The sequence below is a fragment of the Equus quagga genome, chromosome 3 (assembly GCF_021613505.1).
Source record: "Equus quagga isolate Etosha38 chromosome 3, UCLA_HA_Equagga_1.0, whole genome shotgun sequence".
Lineage (NCBI taxonomy): Eukaryota > Metazoa > Chordata > Mammalia > Perissodactyla > Equidae > Equus > Equus quagga.
In genome coordinates this window covers 62,623,894-62,646,172 of record NC_060269.1, presented here as the reverse complement: position 1 = coordinate 62,646,172, position 22,279 = coordinate 62,623,894, and the positions used below count along the sequence as shown (strand labels likewise).

The window sequence follows — 22,279 nt, the reverse complement described above, 5'->3', positions numbered from 1 at the left end:
AAACTTTCCCTCCCACTTCTCTCAGTTTTCTCAAACTAGCAAATAGCCAGAAACAATAGTTTAAATCAGACCATTAGTTTGATGCTAGCAAATGAGCCAGATTTTGAATGTTTCCTTTGCTGTAACGAGGTATAAGTATCTTTTACAACTGTTAGCTTAGTCACCATACAATGTAACATTTAGAAACCTTTCCACTGGTGTTCTATCCAGACAAGTGGCTAAGGGGGTGCTTAGTGTAAACATTAACTGGTGATTACAATAAAAGCCTGCCCATAATGAACATTCTTCAGTTGGGGAGAGATACTTGTAACAGGAATTGATCCAGCCAAGTACATATTTAAAATTAGCTGATAAAAATCTCCACTCAGAAACACTGGACTTTCATTTCCTATCTTGTGGATGTTGTCTAACTTGAAAAAATAAACGTGTAGATTTCCAAGCTGGAAAATTGTTTCCATCTATCTTTAATGCTCAGTGTTCAGGCCACCTTTAGCATCTCTCGTCAGTATCATTTTAACACTCTCTGACCTGATTTTCCTATCTCCAGTTGTGTCCCAGCCTAATCTATCCTCCAAACCATCATCAGTGTAACCTTGCATTGAGTCATTTTGAATCCAGCGGAGGCAGACAGGCCTGGTTTTTGACTCTGGGCAAGATACTTAATCTCTCCATGCCTGTTTCTCCATCGGTAAAATGCAAATTATAATAGGATTGCTGTGAGGTTAAATAACTTAACGTGTAAAGCGCTTATAACCGTGGCTGGATAATTATGTCACTCACGTGCGGAAGAACCTTCTCTGCGTTCCCCTCCTTCATGTGTGGCTTCATTCTGCCTTTCCGCCTTCCCCCCACGGTCATGCTATCCTCTGTATCTAAAATATCTTAATTTATGAACCAAACAGAACAAAGCCCTAATCGTATACTCTTCTGTGATGTCTTTTTGACTTAAAGAATTATAGTAATTACAACTTTCATTCTTTCTTCCCACTTTTTTCCAACACCCAGAGCATACATCACTGCATTCACGTTTGTCCAGATCCTCTTATCATATTGTCTTTGTTTTAGACAAGATCCTCTTGTCTTTATTTTAAAATACTTAAGCATAATCCCATAGCTCTTCATAGCTCTCTCCTACAGAACTCTTCACACACTTTTTGTATTCCTTATTTGTACAGTCTCATCATCTCTACTAAATTATGAAAAGAAAAGGTAATAAATCCAAGTATTAGTTCTAATCCACATGTAGGGAAAATTAGTTAATATCTGATATCCTAATCACGAACATACACTCCAGGGTTGATTAGGTAGCACATGAAAGATTCTAATCAAGAATGTACACTCTAGGGGCCAGCACCGCCCTAGCTGAGTGGTTAAGTTCGAGTACTTTGCTTCGACAGCCCTGTGTTTCGCCGGTTCGAATCCTTCGCGAAGACATGGCACCACTCATCAAGCCATGCTGAGGCGGCATCCCACATGCCACAACTAGAAGGACCCACAACTGAAAATACACAACTATGTACCAGGGGACTTTGGGTGAAAAAGGAAAAATAAAATCTTTTAAAAAAAATAAATAAATAAAAGAATGTACATTCTAGTGTAGGATTGTTAAACTGGACAGAAAGAATGGGCATCTATAAAGATGAACGGGAAAAAAAGTTACACTTTTATTTTTCACTAATATCTAACTGATCACCCTCAATTATTAAGATAGGTAATAAATTACAGTATTAGTAGTGACTTTGTCACCAATAGAAATCAGATATTTTCATAACACATTATAATTATTGCAAATATTTTGTATTTACATTCATCACAACTTTCAAATCAAAGCAATTATTCCCAACACTACATCGTGTCAGTAATAAAGAAGCACATACTACCGTATCATGTCTTTAAAAATATTTCTGATAACTCTTTCATTATATTTGGTTTCCTTTCTAATCCTTGGCACTTTACATTCTGAAAGATTATTCTGAGAAGGGTCCACAGACTATTATACTGCCAAACAAGTTCATGGCAAAAACAGGTTAAGAATTTCTGCTCTAGAAGCAGGTTTTACATGCCTCCACCTATCTTTCTTCTGATCAACACTAGAGGGTTTGTTAATCAGTACAAGGAAGATCAGAAATAATTTTTCGTTGGTAAAATGCATAGTGTTAAAACTATGTAGGCTGATTAGAAACATCATACAGGTACCTCCATTCTTGGGAGAACCAAGTGTAAATCTCTCACCAACCTAGCATCCTGCGCCACTGGAGTAGGCAGTCTCGGCCGAGGGCTCTACCCAAACCTGAATCCAGATGCTGTAACAGAAGTCTAACCAGAGAGTAGCGAACCCTGCTACATTTGTCTCAAGGGAAACTTTCTAGCAAGGTGCTTGTCTGAGAGCTCTGACTTCACTGAGCTTACAGGAACAGATTGCATGACTTGCGTTGTACCTGCCTGCTAATAAATATGTGGCAAATTCCGTCAGAATTTTATGGTAACACAGAATAGTGTGTTATTATGGTAAAGTGTTTATGGAGGAGAAGGGCTGTAAGCTGTCACCCAGCTCTAATCACAGGGGGTTACTAATATCTGATTATAAATGACCAAAATGGCTTAGATCAGTTCATAATACCCCTGCTAGACTCGTAAGCTCCATGAAGCCTGGGACCAAACTTCCTTTTGTTCATCATTGTTTTCTTAGGGTCAACACCATTCTGGCACACATAGAGGACACTCAATGAACAGTTGTTGAATGAATTAATGAATGTAACACAATTGGCTGTGTATGAGTTTCCCTAACTCCAGAATTCAAGTTCCTTAAAAAAAAGAACATGTCGGGGCCAGCCCAGTGGCATTAAATTTGCCAGCTCCGCTTCAGGGGCTAGGGTTCCTGGGTTTGGATCATCAAGCCATGCTATAGCAGCATTCCACATATAAAAAATAGAGGAAGACTGGCACAGATGTTAGATCAGGGCCAATCTTCTTCACACACACAAAAAAAGCAAAGCATGTCATTTCTATCTTTCCCTTATCAGGCACTTACCAGGGTTGCATATATTAGATAGCAATCAATAATTGTTGAATGCCTATAGTTTTGCTCTAATCTGAATTAATCAATTATATTTTTTCAAGTGTTTAAAGATCAAGAAGAAACTCTTCTGTACAATCTTAGAAGGCAATGAGAAGCAGTCAGTTCATCTGGCTTTGGAGCAATGAGCTCAGGCAGACCTGAGTTCCAATCCCAGCTCTGCCACTTAGTAATCTCTTAGTGATCTCAGGAAGTCATCCAACACCTTCCTGCCTTGCTCCCCTTCTGAAAATTTTCAGATAATCATGGTGCCTATATCTTTTCTTGTAAGCACTTTTATTGTACTTATAAGCAAAACCCTTGCAAAGGATCCAACAGACTATAAGCAATAATAATGCCTATAATAAATGCTATTTATCAATGAGAAGATCCCAAAACTAAATTCCCTATTCACTTCTTGTATTTCCAAGAACTCTGTATTAGCTGTCTCTGCATAACTTACACCTTCCAAGGGTTCGAAGACCTTGACCACTAAGTTCCTTTTACTATGGTAATAACAGCTCTTTGCTCAGAACAAGGAAACCAACTCTGGGCAATATTATGCAAATTGATGCTCTTCAGAGGAAACCCACAACTCCTGAAATAAACATCTTGTAGTTGCTATCTGGAGGGTTAAGAAACTACACTTAGAACTACAGCTTAAGTCACCTAAGATTACTGTCAATTAAAAGCAAAAGGGCATTATTTGTTATTAGTAACATGACATGATAGTTTACTACATGTCTAACCCAGCTAATAAACATTTACTATCTATGTGCCTATGTTGTTTGAAAAAAATATTACTTATAATACAACATATTTTAATGAATAAAATTTTTATAAAACAAGTTATCAGAATAAATAAATCAAGGAATAACAGCAGCTGCCATGTACTAAGTACAAATGCCAGGCATTTTATATAAATAACTCACCTATGCCCATAGCAATCTTAAAAGATCCATATTATCGTGTTAGCATCTGGATTTTACAGAAAAGGAAACTGAAGCTCAGAGAGGTGATATAAACTTCCAAAGCCACACAGCTGGTAACTAGTACAGCCAGAACTCAAACCCTAGTCTGAATCCTACTTCTCTGATGCCCTCCAACCACCTCTTACCTTTTCCTATCCTTACAAGCAATGATGATGGTGAAGCAATACTGGCAGCATCTCAATCCTAGCTCCTTTCTAATGCTTATGAGGTTGATAAATTTAAAAATTAATCCACTCTAAGAAGAACAGACCTATCCTCTTCCTAATTTTCAGTTCAGGTCTTTATTATTAGTAGCACTGGGTCAGGCCAAAATAGGTCACATCAACTGACAGTTAGTTTGATACACAAACTAGAGAACCCATTAGTATACAGACCAAAGGCATGCAAAAAGGATGTTCTTAGCATGGATTCCACAGAAACAAAGCCTAAGGCTTATCATGGAGTACAGTTCCAGGGAGGAGGGAGAAGGGGAGCGAGGCATAAGGTGTCAGATTATGTCCACGTGAAGTTGGTCAGGGTCCAGAGTGAGCTGGCAACAGCCAGGGTTGAAAAGTGATCAAAGGCTCTGGGGAGAGTGAGGCCAAGAGTATCTGAAGCGGCACATAAAAGGTGTGTGATACGGTCGATAGACATGAAATCAGAGCCAGAAAACTTAAGTGAAGGTAATGGAAATGTAAGACACAAAGTCCTACCCGGGTCAGTGCCAAGGGCTGACTTAATCTTGAACTGGTCTCTGTCCCAGTATCCTACTTTAAGCATCCTTCCTGACGTCAGTGGATAAAGGCTCGTGTATGGGTTCAGACCTAATAAATCTAACTTTCAGAGAAAGGACTTTCACACAATAGAGTTTTCCTGTGCTATTTATATAACTTAATTAGAATGACTAATATGAAACAGTACCAAATGTGTACACAATGTCTGGTTCCTCCCATTATATTGCAGTTTCCATTCCCCAAAGAACACAGCAGATTGCAAGAGTGCCTATGACTGGACTAGTGACTAAGTGGGAATAATAACTGAACATGCAAAGATTCTGCTTACATATGGGGCTTCTGTTGTGGTAACATTTGATGAGAACAAAGTTGAGCAAGGAAGTTTACTTATTACACATGACCAAAACATCAAGTCACCCAATTTTCTATGCAGAAGTCAAACAAAATAATAAAATGCAATTATAACAACAGTAGCTACTATGCACAGATTCTTATGATGGTTTCCATTACACAGGGTAAAAGTTATTTTTTAAAACACTTGATAATTTTTTAAATGTTTATACCATCTAAAAAATAAAAAGGAAAAGCTTTGCCTTAATGGAGATTTAGATCTATATGTATTATTGCATAAAAGTACTATTAAAAACCCAGTTTGCCAAACAAAGAACTCCAATCAAAACTGCTCATGCATTACAAATTCAACTTCCAAAGAATCTGTAAGTTCCAGCTACATAAAAACAGATATCCTGGGGCTAGCTCCACGGCCCAGTGGTTAAAGTTCCGCACACTCGGCTTGGGTGGCCAGGGTTTGCAGATTCAGATCCCAGGCATGAAACCTGCTCCACTCACCGGCCATGCTGTGGAGCATCCCGCATACAAAGCAGAGGAAGATTGGCATGGATGTTAGCTCAGGCCTAGTCTTCCTCAAGGAAAAACAAGGAAGACTGGGGTCTGGCCCCATGGCCAAGTGGTTAAATTCGCACACTCCAGCTTCGGTAGCCCAGGGTTTCACCAGTTCGGATCCTGGGCGTGGACCTAGCACCGCTCATCAGGCCATGCTGAGGCAGCATCCCATAAAGCACAACAAGAAGGACCTATGACTAGAATATAAAATTATGTGCTGGGGGGCTTTGGGGAGAAGGAAAAAAAGAAGATTGGCAACAGATGTTAGCTCAGGTGCCAATCTATGGGGGGAAAAAAGGAAGACTGCCAGCAGATATTAGCTCAGGGCAATAGCTCAGGACAAATCTTCACACACACACACACAAAAAAAACAGATACCCTGAAATTTGGATTACTATACTTTTGAATAAAAATAAACATAAAATCAGTCTTGCCATCCTTTTCTCCCTCACAGTGGCTACATTTTGCTGACATGTGAAATCTTTATAGTTATATTTTTTAACCTAGGAATATTTTTAAATTTTTTGTTAAGTTACTGTAAACTTTTTGACATATAAATTTACAGCCAAATAATTCCATCCTGTTGACAGCATATTTTTTATTTGTCAAAGGTTTCTTACTTTTTTTCAGGTCAATTTTAATATATACTCCTTTCCTGCCTCTTCTGTCCTTTTCAACATCCTGGTAGACAAAGGAACTTCACATAAGCCACTCAGTGAAGAACAGACCTTTCCCGGAACCCCAGGCCCAGAGGAGCTCCTTCTTGAAAGGCACAGCAGAGACCAAGAGAACCCTCAGAGCTGGCCGTCCTTAGGCACCGAAAACTGCAGCTAAGGTCCAGTGCTCAGAACAGTTAAAATAAGGTCTAGCCTTCTCTTCTCCACATACACTCTTGCAGCACTTTTAGAGCCTGTCCCAGTTCTACACCAGGAAGGAAATCTCACGGTACGTATGCTGAGGACTTTCCACTCTCCTCTTAGGTAACAGAACAATATACCTGACGTTTTTCTATCTAAAAAGTATTGCTTGGGCACCTAACCCTATGCTAGATACTAACACATATAGATACTCTATACCTATAAATCCTTTGAACTATAAGGATAATTAGATAAGATTCAATTCCTAACCCAAAGGGATCTAAAAAATAGATGGAGAAACAAGACAGGTATTTGCAACTGGAGGATAAAAAGATGCATGTGTCCTGACTATACGTACTGTCCTACTTGGACAGCCGCCCAACTGAACTGGCTCGGGGATTCCCCTGCCCTTGTTACAGCTGTTGGGAATTTCTCTCCATTCTGTCTACCACCCTCTCTATCCCACTACAGCCAAAAGCAAAAGAAATCCTCTTCTCTAGCCATCTCTTGCTTTAACTGTTCTATTAACTCCAATGACATAAAGTGAGGACTCTATAACGATGGGACAGAGTAAGTCAAAGTGGAGAGAGGAAGGAAAAAAGAGTCCCTCCTCGCTCCTCTACTGGGGGCAAGCAATGGGTGACTGATAGATGGAAAGAAGAGGGAGAAAGAGAGACTTCAGGAAGCTGGGGCATAGCACCTTCTTTTCCAGGTTATCCACCCTTCAAAGGGAAGAAGGTAGGATTATTCCATCCCCCTCTAGTCTCCAAGAAACCCAAGTTTTCTTCTCAACAACTGCCCATTCCCTCATCATTCTAGCATCTGAATCTCATTCGAAAGCCCCTCCAAAAATCAAATCACACTGAAATTCCATCTCAGTCTTTCAAATCCTCTTTCCCCTGTTTACGTAAGAAACTCTCCTACCAAGAGCAAGAGAACAATCAGAAGGGCTTAGAACCAACCCTACCCTAAACGGTAGAAGGTTAAATTTCTTGGCATTCTAAGTTGGAACTTTGAATTCATAGAATTATTTGCTTAAAATGTCTGAAATAGTGCTACACACTTCAGAAATACCACGGGTTAAATAAGCTTTTGCAGGGGCCTACAGATGGTTTACCTATTATATGATTTTGCTTATAAGTGGAAAACTGATTACATTCTAAAATTTTGGTGAGTATGTCAGACAATTTTAATTAACCTGGGCTAACATATTATCCTTTAGGGTCAGAGGACTTGAAATCAACAACACAAAGAGACTTATGCACCCCTATCTTCACTGTAGCATTGTTCACAATAGCCAAGACGTGGAAGCAACCCAAGTGCCCAGCAACTGACGACTGGATAAAGAAGATGTGGTATATATATACAATGGAATACTACTCAGCCATTAAAAAGAACATAATCACCCCATTTGCAGCCACATGGATGGACCTCGAGGGCATCATGTAAAGCAAAACAAGCCAGACAGAAAAAGACAAACACCGTATGATTTCACTCACGCGGATTATAAACAAACTTACAGACAAAGAACAATTTAGTGGTTAACAGGAGGAAGCGAGGGAAGGGTGGACACATGGGGGGCAGGGGCACATTTATACGGTGTTTGACAAATATTAACGTGCAACTGAAATTCCACAATGTTATAAACTATTTAGACCACAATAAAAAATTTGTTAAAAAGTTAAAGTTGAGAAACTTATATATTTTATTAATTCATTTAAAAACAGCAACATTTATCATGTTAACATAAATAACATTTTAAGAAAAATAACAGTATTCTCCAAAACAAAAATATATAAATATAAATATATATTTAGTGGAAAGAGTAGCATTGTTTTACATTTTTGCAAATTAATATAATTCATTAAGTTGAACACTTGGTTATTTATAAATAAAGTCATGTCAACAATTATGGAATTCACATGGCTAAACTAAATAAACTAAGAAAAATTGAGCATATAACATCTGCAGAGTGCAGAGGTTGATGGTCTCCAAAGGTAATGTGAACCCCAAACCCAGGTCCGAGGTCAGGAAGGGACATGTTTTGTGACTGAAGTCAACAAGGTCTACACCAAGGGTTGTAAACAGAAAGGTCCAGAGGGGCCAGGCAAATAACATAAATGAGGAAGTCAACCAGCTGGGGACCTGAAGAGCTCATGACCTTGTCCAAGGAGGCAACAAGCCCAGTGTTGCCAGATTTTCAGGTTAAGAAAAGCTGCAAATCTGAATTTTTCTACGAAACCTCCTGATTTTTAAATATTGGAACTGCAAGCCAAACAAAACACATCTTTGGGTAAATGTAGCCTACGGTACGCCAGTTTGCAACATCTATTCTATACATTACAAACAGAATTATTTAATCTTCGGGAAATTCTTTCCAAAAGAAATTTATCCTACAGTATGATCTTAATATTAGATCACTAGGAAACAGCAAACTTAAAATATAATCAATGTGGGGCCAGCCCCGTGGCCAAGTGGTTAAGTTCGCATGCTCTGCTTTGGCAGCCCTGGGTTTCACCAGTTTGGATCCTGGGTGTGGACATGGCACCACTCATCAGGCCATGCTGTGGCAGCATCCCATATAGGACAACTAGAAGGACCTGCAACTAGAATATACAACTGTGTAGTGGGGTGGTCTTTAGGGAGGAGGAGGAGAAGAAGAAAGAGACTGCCAATAGATGTTAGCTCAGGTGCCAATCTTTAAAAAAAAAAAGGTATATATATATGTAAAATCAATGAAACAGCATTGAAACAAAAGCTTGTTGTCAAAACGACAAAAGCTGTGGTGCCATGGGAGTAAACAAGAGACTGGACGAGCATATCTATCACTAGAAAACCGCACTCTACATGGTGGAGTGGACCGAGATAGCTCATCAGGCCCTACCACTGTCTTGAGAAATACTCTTCATAAAATCAAACGCCCAGACTCACAAATCACCCTTCCAACTACTAATTGGGGGAACTATCAGAACAGGGCGCTTTTGAGAACAAGCACTAATAAAACAGCTGTAATCAACCTAGAGACAGTTACTGAGCACCTTCTACTTGCAAAGCACTGTAAGAAACAAAGAATAACTGGTCCTGGCTTCAAATAGGCACGGTCTAAAGGAGAGGGGGACTCAAAACACACAGGAAAAAGCTTAACAGCAAAAGCACCAGAAAACAGGGCGGGACAAACATGTAAAGGTGTCACCCAGGCAGTGACACTTCTTAATTAGCAGAAATAATAGATGCTCTAAATTCAAAAGACAGACTACAGAGGGGCTGACACAGTGGCCTAGTGGTCAAGTTTGTGCGCTCTGCTTCAGCAGCCTGAGGTTTGTGGGTTCAGATCCTGGGCAAGGACCTACACACCACTCATCAAGCCATGCTGTGGTGTCATCCCACGTACAAAATAGAGGAAGACTGGCACAGATATTAGCTCAGGGACAATCTTCCTCATAAAAACAAAAAAAGATTACAGGAAGTAGGAGGAGGCGTGAAGGAAGATTGGTCTGGTATTAGTGGGCTCCAGAAACCAGTTAGAAGGCTACTGCACTCTAAACACAGGGGAATTATGGTCCTTCACTAGGGTAACATCAGAGGGAATGGAAAGGAATGTCGGGATCAAAATATTCATAAGAAAAACCAGCAAGATTTGGCATCTCACTAAATAAGGATAACATATCCTCTATAATAAATTCACTTATAAATCTATCTACATAACATATGACCCACTTTCTTCAACAAAGAACCAATAAATTAAAAGACATATAATCTAATCCCAATATGTAGATCATATCTGGGTGCTATTCAAAGCAAACTTTGGGGAAAAAAACTTTAAGAGACAATTGGACATGTGAACACTGAAAAATCTGATGCTATTTACATAACCATTGTTAATTTTTTACATGTACTAATGGTATTGTGATCCTGTTCAAAGTTATAAAAGATGTATTAAAAATATTTGTGGGTAAAATGGGATTTACTTCAAAATAACATGGCAAAGAGGAAAGAGTTGAAGATGTGGCTAGGTAGTATTAGCCATGGGTTCATGGTTTGGGGGGGCTGAGTGACAAACACATGTGGTTCATTATACTATTCTATATACTTAGGCATATCTTTTAAATTCTCCATAACAAAAAGCTTTCTTAAATTGAATGGCAAATACAACTTTTACCCACTCTTTATGTAAATTCTATTTCAGTTTACCTAAAAGTAGGAAAAAAGGATTATTGACTTGTTTCATACATGGCTCAAAACATGAAGATAAATATTTATTATTAGTAATTATTTCCCATTGTATAGAATTTTTATTTAATTATAAGTATACATACACAGGTTTGATAAAAGTGAAGCACAAGTGAAATTCACCATCATACAAGATACTTCTTTAACAAACTCAAAAGAAGAAGTGTGAAGGGCTCCAGAACCTTAAACTACTAATTTGCAAAAGAAATAGTTTTAATTTAGCTAAATATCACTCATAAGAAAACGCACACTGCTCAAAGTTAAACAATAGAATTATTTCAAATCCGAGTCTGCAAAAATCTAACTTCACAAAGCCCACAAGAGAATAATTCAACTTCACTTTCTACTTTTCACTTTTCTCTTTTGCTTTGTTTTTTGTTTTACTAGTATGTTTATAGACACTGTGTGCTAAAAATAATTCGACGACAATTTAATGGAACTAAGGATTAATAAAAACTATCCTGGCTCTTAGCCTGACACTTGGCAACTGTTGAACGGATCATAAAGATTCCTAAGGTATTGTGATCCAGCAACTTCTTGGACTGGATTGGTTCCTGATGTCACACTTCCTCATGGAGTACTGCTCCTTCCATCTCTGAAACAGAGGTCTAGATTCTCATACAATATCTCGTTTATATTAGCAACAACTCCTACACTCGAGATTGAGACAAAGAGCCTTAAGAAAAAAAGTATTGCCAAAGGAACAAAGAACAAATTTTAAAAACCTCAATAGTGACACTTGGTAGCTTTACGTAAACTTTATTTGTAGTTAGATATCTAGATATCTTATCTAGTATATCACATACTATCTGATAATTTTATGCTGAATCCAGAATTCTGGGGAAATTCAAAACATTTAATTCCTATTAGCTATTCCTTACTTAATCTAGTAACTAACCAGACACACATAATCCTGAGTCCTCATTAAATCAAGTGTGAGTATCCGAGTAGTAGCTCAAGCATAGTGATAAAGAGAGATCCCTTTTTCTTGTATTAAAAAAAAGTTTATTCTTTCTTATTCTGTACCAATAAAAGCACGACATATTTATATATCCAATGATAATGCTAAAATATCATAAATTCTACTATAAGTCTAATTTTTTTCAGACAGGTTTACCAAGCAGGTATCAAACAGTCCATTTTAGCAACCTCTGAGCCTTTGCTGATGAAATTTCAGAAAATCTGTATTTATTGTTATATGATTACCTGCTATTAACTATGTAATGATGAATTCAACCATACATATTTTATTATCTTTTTAGCTCTTAAGAGTCTCCTTGATTCATTTTCACAACCGTATTCAAAGGTAGTAAATGATTTGTACACTCAATGATCAGAATATTTTTTTAAAAGAAAGGGGAGGAATCATCTAAAACTTCTGAGTACACAGAACACTGCTCTCCCCACTTTACTCTGACATAATCAGGGTGGACAGGCTCCCCTAGGACAAGCCTCTTTATGAAATTAAAACATACCACATACTATTCTCCAGAGGAGTAAATTCTATTTGGGCAGAATTATTAGCCTCACTCAAGTCATTCACAGCACAGAGAACAAACAGGTCTATTGTACATACCATAATTACATTTTGCATGACTTCCTTCAATTAAAATCTTTACTTAAATTAGCATCCATATAGCAGTGGAGAAATTTAAAAAGTCATTATCTAATATGACCTAATGATGCCTTCCACTAACAAGGAATCAGTCTGAAAATGACTATATGTTTCAAAGCTATTACTGGCATAAGGCCCTCCCCTCAGGAGCATTACTCAGTACATCTGCAAGAGAGATGTATATGCGTGGATCAACTTCGCCTAATTCTGCATATATTTGACTATATATATATTCTTCATATATTCATTCATCTACCAGGATCAGAGTACTTTGAACCCCCAAAGAAGGACTGGGTATGCTTTGCTCATATTAGATACTCATTAATTACCTAATGATCTTGAGTAAACTGATGTCTAGTAAACAACCAGAAGGAATAAAAAGATTTTTAATGATCTTACTGACTACTGCTGGTTGAGATCAACATCTCAAGACGTTGTTCTCACTAGTCTGACAGTTATAACCTTCACACTATTAATTAATCACTAAGTTAAATATGACTAAATGGGAAGGAGAAGGTAGCAACATAATTTTACTATAAAACAAGAAAAATCTCTGCCTATCTGTGTCATCTATGGCTAACTCCGGCCGTATTGGAGAGTCTCTCCCACATGGACTAACGAACCAGCCATTTCACAAAATACCACAGAAATCAGTGTTCAGGTTCTTTAAGGTGTTGAACTCTAAATCCACTAATGTTTTCTACTTTAGAAGATTCTGGTCTTGAAATCTTACACTTGGTGGGGCAGGGTAATAAAGAAAATTGTAAGAGAAACTCCAAGTTAATATATTAACACTTGCAGTGCTAATACACACACACACACACAAGAAAACAGAGAGGGCTAAAGAAGAAAATGGATTAAGTGACCAAGGGACAGAAAAGTGAAATTTATACCGAGGATTTCCTTTTTTTTAAAAAGTTCGGCACCTGAGCTAGTATCTGTTGCCAATCTTCTTTTTTTCTTCTTCTTCTTCTTCTTCCCAAAGCCCCCCAGTGCATAGTTGTATATTCTAGTTGCATATCCTTCTGGTTGTGCTATGTGGGACACCACCTCAGCATGGCCTGATGAGTGGTGCCATGTCCACGCCCAGGATCCAAACCAGTGAAACTCTGGGCCGCCCAAATGGAGCACGTGAATTTACCCACTCACCCACGGGGCCGGTCCCGTACTGAGGATTTCTTTCCCTTTCCAGTTTCAGTTCTGGTGTTTAAAGCAGCACCTCTGAGCAGGCGTAGCTCAGCTGACCCCACAGTCCCTTCAAAGAGTTGGAGGTACACTGCAACAATTTTCACTGCCACCCTTGCTTGGAATTCACCGCAAACAATAGACGAAGGGGAGAAAAAAGCTTCCATTTTGTTTTGTTTTTTTAAGAGGAAAAAAGGAGGAACAGAGTATTTGATAAAATGTCAACTTTCAGCTTTCCTCCCCAAGTTAAACTTGTGCTATTATTTTTAGCCACTTTTTTTTTTGAGGAAGATCATCCCTGAACTAACATCTGCTGCCAATCCTCCTCTTTTTGCTGAGGAAGACTGGCCCTGAGCTAACATCTGTGCCCATCTTCCTCTACCTCATACGTGGGATGCCTGCCACAGAGTGGTTGGACAAGCAGTGTGTAGGTCCGCACCCAGGATCTCAACCAGCAAACCCCAGGCCGTTGAAGCGGAATGTTCGAACTTAACTGCTGCACTACCAGGCCGGCCCCTTTAGCTCTTTTTAATACAATTTTTTTTGCCTTTAAAAATCAGGCATTATACTTTACACCTTTTTGTATATACTATATTTTAAAAATTCTGCTCAGTTTTTTAAAACCTTACTAAAAGTACTGCTCAATAGAAAAAAGTATACTAGAACCTGAGGTTCCAAATCAGGAGCCAAGGGCTGAATCTGGCCAAGACCTGTTTTGTTTGGACAGCACAATGTTTTGTTTTGCTTTTAAACTGTAATCTGAATGCCTTCAGGCGGGATATGCACTCTCCAATTAGCCAGAGTCACCACTATTTTCCTTACAGTAAATGAGCGTTCTTTAAAACCAAAGAAATTGGAATCCTCATACACTGCTGGTGGGAAAGTTAAATGGTGCAGCTGCTCTGGAAAACAGTCTGGCAGTTCCTCACAATGTTAAGCACGGAGTTACCCCATGACCCAGCAATTCCACTCCTAGATATCTACCTAACAGAAATGAAAACATATGCCCCCACAAAGACTTGCACACAACCATTCACAGCGGCATTATTCATAACAGCCAAAAAGTGGAAACAACCCAAATACCCATCAACTGATGAATGGATAAACAAAACAATACAATGAAATACTACTCCATCATAAAAAGGAATGAAGTACAGATAAATCCTACAACATGGATAAACCTCAAAAACATTACGCCAAGTAAAAGAGGCCAACCACAGAAGAGCACGTATTGTATGATTTCACTTATACGAAATGTCCAGAATACACAAATCTCAAATCTAGAGAGACAGAAAGTAGATTAAGAGGATAAAACAAATATCATAAAATTAGATAATGGTGCTGGCTACACCACGGTAAATAAAAACCTGGAATTGTTCACTTTAAAGGGGTGAATTACATGGTATGTATATCTCAGTAAAGTAGTTAAAAATAAACACACCAAAGACATCCATTCAGTTCTTAGATCTTGTGAATTACATTAATCCCTAAATTTGGTTCTGAAATTGTGGTCTGAGGATTCCGGGGGATCCCCTAGAGCTTTTCAGTGGGTTTTGAGGTCAGAACTATTTTCATAATACTGAGACATTTTTGCCTTTTTCACTGTGTCGATATTTGCACTGATGGTGCAAAAGCAAAGATGGGTGAAACTGCTGGCACCTTTGGCACAGTGACACGAAAGTATATTGATTACTGGTAGTCACTGCACTCTTCATCGCCACATACCTGCAGCAAAAAAAATCTTTTCACTTCAGAAGGTCCTCAATAAGGAATAAAAATTATTAATTTTCTTCAATCTTGACTCTTGAGCACACATCTTTTTAATACTATTCATGACGAAATGGGAAGCAGCTATGAAGTGCTTCAGCTGCATACTAAAATATAAAAAGTGTGACTGAATGAGCCGTGGGCCAAACTAGTCACTTATGTACTAGAACAGCACTTTCACTGGAAACAACTGTCAGTTCCTATGGGAAAATGCATTCTCATTTCCAAACTCACCTATACATAACTTTTCAAACACAACTCTTTCACAAAGTGGAGGCTGCCACTCTCCATGGAAAATCACACCTTACTTCCTTTTAAAACACATTTTAAGTATCTCAATTAAGTTTTTAGCCAGTTAGCAGGGAAGGACTGTTGGTGGGTAGAGGAGAGAATGAGGCAAAAGGCAGAAGATAAAACAGGCTAAGAAACTATTTTGCCCTATCATTGGTGACAGGCTAACTAGCATTAACATTTGATTATAGGATAAAATGTTAATAAGTTTTAAGATATAATTCAAACAAAAAAGGCTGCAAGATTTATTTAGTTCTTTAAAAGGGGACTGTTGTACATCATGGTACTATTGTAATAGTTACAAAAGGGACTTAAAGTGCTCCTAAATGCTAAGATCAAACTTTGAGAATTACTCCTGTAAAAATTTACTAAGAATAGATAACGAATCAGTCATTTATTAGCCCTAAAAGATGATTTGTAAATATGTTGCTGATGAAGAGTTGGAAAACCCCAAGGACCAATCTAGAAAATTAAAGTGATTGAGAGCAAAAACATAATTCCAAAAATACATTTAATTGTACTAGTAGTATAAGCAGTGTGGCTCTGCATGAGAAAAGAAATAGACCAACCCTCTCAGTGTGTATCCAGTACTACACATATAAGAAAAAGACTGCTCTAGTCACTAGAGTGTTCGAGTAGTGTTGAGGAATACAAAGAGTCCGTCCTTAGTCTTTCCCATGTTTGCTAAAACCCCTTTGTTCTTACCCTGTGTTCACAACTAATGTTTTGACCTGGCTTCCCAAGTTGGTTGATACTAAGAAGTAGAAGCCTGGATGGCAAGGATTAATATTTTATTCACTGTAAACATAAAATTAGAGTTATAGCTCTCTAACGGATGTCATGTTAGTCCCTAAGAGCCCCATCAACTTTGGGCAAACTAGAGAAAATAAAGTTTCTGACTTTGCAAAGCTGAAATTTTTATAGAACTAGGTAATTTCGTGATAGGCACATAATAGTCAAGGATTGAACTAAATATATTTTGGTTTTAAAAAATTTTACTTTATGAAATTACAGCTCACTAAATATACCATGGACTACAACTTAAATACAGGCCGTAATAACAATAACAGTAATACTCAGAGTAACAGCTAACATTTATATAAGGTTCACTATCCACCAGGCACTGCCATTTTACATATTTTAACTCATTTAATCCTCCTAACAACCTACAGGCAGGTACTATTATAATCTCCACTTCAGAGATCAATAAACTGAGGCAGAGGAAATCTAAGTAACTTGCTCCATATCACACATGTTATGTGGTAGAGCTGAGATTCAACCCAGGATGTCTGGCTCCAAAGGAAAGGTTCTTAATCTCTTCTTAGCCTTGTGTTATCAATTTTCTGAATTTTAAGTATCTTATTTTTCAAAACAGTTTTGAAATTCCATATATAGCACAGCAAAAATGTCTCTTGAATCCCCATGATTAAGCTGTTAAACTGGGAATGGTTTACCCACTCATTTAACCATGGCTTCTGTCAGTTTTAATAAGCACAAATATCAAATCACGAAATTTTCAGACATTAACGCAAAATTAATCAGAAAAACACATAAATCATTGTTTTAAAATTTACATATGTTCACTTTCAAAGTATAATAACTTGAATTAAGTACACACACAAAATTAGTCAGTTTTAGATTAATAGAATTGGATACTATTTTAAAAGCAAGGATATTGTAGCTTTTAAAGGAAAAATATTAATTTGAGCCTTTCTGACTATAATTTAAACTGACTCAAATCACTTATGTGTTACTTTCAAATCCCCGGCTCTCTGGTTACACAGAGAGCTCCTATCAAACCATCACTCGCCCTATGGATTAGTCATTACACAAGGCGGACTGTGATTAACCTCATGTCATATAAGACAGCTTTTAATTTGTGCTTTCCTCCCTATTTTTCCACAAATTTAATCAAATCAACATGTACCGCTGGACTGCTACATTCCAAAATTTCTATTTTGTCTTTTCACCCTGATATTATATTAAAAGAAAAAGCACTTCTCATGAGGTGGTCTTTTGTGATACTAGTAATGTTTTTGTTTTTTATCTGGGTGCCAGTTATAGGAGTGTGATCAACTTATGAAAATTCATCAAGCTGTATACACTTTTGTATATTTTACATGTCTATATTATATTATTGTATATTACAAGCTTCAACAAAAGCTATATGTCTTAACTTCACCAAAAACCATTACATACCAACCTTATTGGCAGCTGTCACTTTTAAAAGTTTTTTAAAAGTACTCTATAGCACTGAGTAATACTCAATTTATATTTTCAGCATATGGGAAAAAAAGAGCCAATCCAAGATATTCTACAGAACCAAAAAGTGCTATTTAATTCTTTCACAAATCCCTGAGATTCAAAGATCTCAAAAGGAAAGAAAACATATTTTTTAGCTTCTATGTGCTCATTTTATTCTCACAACAACCCTATCATGTAGATACTATTACACATTTGTGGTGGACTGTTCTCCAACGACAGCCACAATACATATCCCACCCCAAAAGCTTTTCTTTACGTGACACTGACGTTCCTCCACTGAGAGATAAGCCTATGTTTCCACTTCTTGATACTGTGTAGAACTTGCCACCAGCCTTGAGCAAGAAGATGTGACAGAAGTGATGCTGCATGACTCCCAAGGTTAGGACACCAAAGGTAATACTGCTTCCGCCCGGCTTTCTCACTCTCTCAAAACACTTGCCCTTGGAACCTGCCACCAGATTATGAGTAGGTATTCTGCCCACAGCCCCAGCTGCATCTCCAGCCAACAGGCAGCATCAACTACCAGACGTGGGTGACCAAGCCTTCTCCAGATGATCCCAGCCCCCAGCCTTCAAGTCTTCCAGCTAGACCCCAGGCAGTCAGAGCAGAGACAGGCCATTCCTGCCGTGCCCTGTCTGAAGTGACCCACAGAAACCATGAGATAATAAATGACTGTTGTTGTTTTAAGCCACTAAGACTTTGAGGAAATTGGTTATGCCGCAATAGTAAACTAAAACACTTCATAAATAAGGAACACAGGTAGGCAACCATGCTGGCAAGTGGCAAAGCCAGAAGCGGAATCCAAGTCAGTCTACATATGAAGCCCACACTCTTTCTACCATAGGATACTGCCTCCAACTCTCTTCTGAGGCGCCCACATTTCCAAATAAAGCAATAGTCCCCAGACTGAACATTCTAAAAGCAATAAACAGCCGCCAAAATTAACTATTTCAATTAATACTCAGAACAATAAGTCATTCAATTAACAGGCTCAAAATCCTAGCAAGATTTTTGACACAGCTATACCCTTCACACCCTAATAACATCATATCTCATAATACCCATATCCTAGAGATGCTTAAGAAATATCTCTACATCGATAACAATAAACCTGATAATTTACAGAACACTTTACAAAGCACTTTAACAATCACTAATTCGATCTGCAGAAAACACCTCTGTGAGACCGGTAAGACAGGCATCATACAGATGAGGCTCAAAAAAGTTAAAAATAACTAGCTACAATAACATAGTTAAATAGGGATTCGATTTCAGATTTGCTGACTCCAAGTCCAGTGGTCTTTTCAACTCAATCCAACTCAACTTGAAAGAACATTTATGGAGTGCCTTCTGTATGTATTTCCATATACAGCACTGTTTCTACAAGTATTTGTGAAGTATCTACTTTGTGCAAAACATCATGGCAGGCACTTTCTAGTTTGTGCTCTCCACTTCCAGGGTCAGTACAAAAACATCTCTGATAAGGCTAATCTCTCCAAAAAGCCAGTCTTTCCCCATTTTGACCCATTTTTTCCCCACTTTGACCCATTCTGTCTACACTGCCAACTAACAACTTTTCCTATACTATCTCTTAATCACAATATTCAAAGATTGTCAAAGATGACATCCTACCCATAAAAATACAGGCCAAATTTCCTTGTCTGTCTTCAAGGTCTTCTGTAATCTGATCCCAGCTTATTTAATTAAATAAACTTCCCTGCACTTACCAAGAAAAATCAAGTTAATCTCTTCCTTCTTCCTCAAATTCACTCTCTCCACACCTTCTTGCCCTCCCTTTTAACGTTCATACTATCATCCAAATCCAGAAGTGATGCTCAAGGATTCACCCTCAACCCCTGACAGATAGTCCCTCCAAGATCTTAAAATCTACTGTGGAGCTACAATTAACAACCCAAAGCAATATATAATAATTCAATTCGGTAGTACAGATTATAGCTTACATGGATTTAAAGAAAAGGAATCACTGAGGGCTGCAGGAATGCCTTCAGGAAGAGAGCAGCACTTGAAGTGTGCCCTGCCTGACAGACAGGATTCAAATTAGCAGAAGTAAAAGCAACTCAAGCTGAAGAACAACCTAAAGGTCTTTCCTTCTACCTCACTTCTTCCCCTTTACCTCTTAGCTAACTCTCCAGCTGGGACCATCTCCTTCAAGAAGCCTTCCTCAGTTATTTCACAACCTAACCTAAGCTCTCTTCTCTGAGCTTCTAATACAGTTACTGGCTATGACACTCATTCTGGCACTTAGTTATTCCACATTATAGACCTCATCTCTTCAACTTGACAGCAATATGTCTCTACATGGTAAGCATTCAGGATTTGCTGCGCTGAACTCAATTCAGCAGCCATTGTTGCTTTCAGTCATTTAAAACTCCATTGATCATAACACTGTTTCTTAACTTACCGGGCATCTCCTTTGGCAAGATTAGTATTTACAGGATTAAGAATAACCTTGTTTGCATCCACATCCACCACACTTTTGGTATGCAAGTCAATTTCTGCAGGGAAAAAAAAAGAAAAAAGACAGGAAAAAGACATTTTTTAAAGTAACGTTTCAGAAAAAGCATTTGACAAAAATTCAACACTCTTTCATGATAAAAATACTCAGCAAACTAGGAATAGAAGAGAACTTCCTCAATCTAATAAGGTGCATCTACAAAAACCTGCAGCTAACATCATGCTTAATGGTGAAAGACTGAACACTTGGCCTCTAACATCAGGAACAAGACCGGGATGTCTACTGCCACAACTTCTGTTCAACAGTGTACTAGGAGTTCTGCTCAGGGCAGCCCGGCAAGAGAAACAAATAAAAGGTATCCAGATCGGAAAGAAAGAAGTAAAACTCTCTCTACTTGTAGATGATATGATCTGTATATAGAAAATCCTAAGAAATCTGCTAAAAAACTATTAGAATAAACAAGTCATGCAAAGCTGTAGGATACAAGATCAACATATAAAAATCAGTTGTGTTTCTACACACCAGCAATCAAATACCCAGAAGTTGAGAAAATAATTTCATTTATAACATGAAAAAGATTTAAATACTTAGGAATAAATTTAAAGATTTTTTTTTCCTTTTTCTCCCCAAAGCCCCCCGGTACACAGTTGTATATTTTTAGTTGTGGGTCCTTCTAGCGGTGGCATGTGGGACACCGCCTCAGTGTGACCTGATGAGCGGTGCCATGTCCACGCCCAGGATCTGAACCGGCGAAACCCTGGGCCACCGAAGCAGAGCATGTGAACTTAACCACTCAGCCATGGGGTTGGCCCCCAGGAATAAATTTAAAAGAAGTACAAGACTTGTATGTTGAAAATTCTAAAACACTTTTGAAAGAAATTAAAAACTTAAACAAATGGAAAGACATCTTATGTTCATAAATTGAAAGACTTAATATTGTTAAGATGGGGGCCGGCCCAGTGGTGCGGTGGGTAAGTGCGAACGTTCCACTTCGGTGGCCTGGGATTCCCCAGCTTGGATCCCAGGTGCAAACATGACATCACTTGGCAAGCCATGCTGTGGTAGGCGTCCCACATATAAAGTAGAGAAGGATGGGCATGGATATTAGCTCAGGGCCAGCCTTCCTCAGCAAAAAGAGGAGGATTGGCCGCAGATGTTAGCTCAGGGCTAATCTTCCTCAAAAAAAAAAAAAAATACTGCTAAGATGGAAATACTCCCCAGATTGGTCTACAAGATTCAGGGCAATCCCTATCAAAATCCCAGCTGGCTTTTTTTTTAACAAATTAACAAGACAAGCTGATCCTAAAATCTATATGGAAATGCACAAGACCGAGAATAACCAAAACAATCTTGAAAAAGACAAACAAAATAAAAGACTATACTCACCAATTTCAAACTTACTACAAAGATCAAGTAATTAAGATAGTGTAGTACCACTAGAAGGATGGAAGGACAGACATAAAGAGCAACAGAACAGAGTCCAGAAATATACCGTCACATTTGTGGCCAACTGACTTTGACAATGGTGTCAAGACAATCCAATGGGGAAAGTACAGTCTTTTCAACAAATGGTGGTGGGACAACTGGATATCCACATGCAAAAGAATAAACACCATACACAAAAATTAAGTCCAATCGATCACAGACATACATATGTAAGAGCTAAAACTATAAAACTCTTAGAAGAAAACATAAGGATAAATCCACATAACCTTGGGTTAGGTAATGGTTTCTTAGACACCAAAAGCACAAGCAACAAAAGAAAAAAATAAATTGAAAGTCATCAAAAGGAAAATCTTTTGTGCTTCAAAGGACACCATCAAGAGAGTAAAAGACAAGCCACAAAATCAAACAAATATTTGTAAGTCATATATCTATAATAAGGGACTTGCATCAGAAAATATAAAGAACTCTCACAACTCAATAATTT

At 38.1% G+C, this 22,279-nt stretch overlaps 1 protein-coding gene across 5 annotated transcripts in view; it reads right to left on the bottom strand.

Moving 5' to 3' along the window:
* The window catches only part of KIF13B (kinesin family member 13B), a 184,181-nt gene that overhangs the window by 147,499 nt on the left and 14,403 nt on the right, over nucleotides 1-22,279 (bottom strand). For all 5 annotated transcript variants that reach the window (XM_046656028.1, XM_046656031.1, XM_046656032.1 and 2 more), the window contains exon 2: nucleotides 20,296-20,389. In XM_046656028.1, the coding sequence (XP_046511984.1) occupies nucleotides 20,296-20,389 (94 nt within the window). The remainder of the gene's footprint in view (nucleotides 1-20,295; nucleotides 20,390-22,279) is intronic.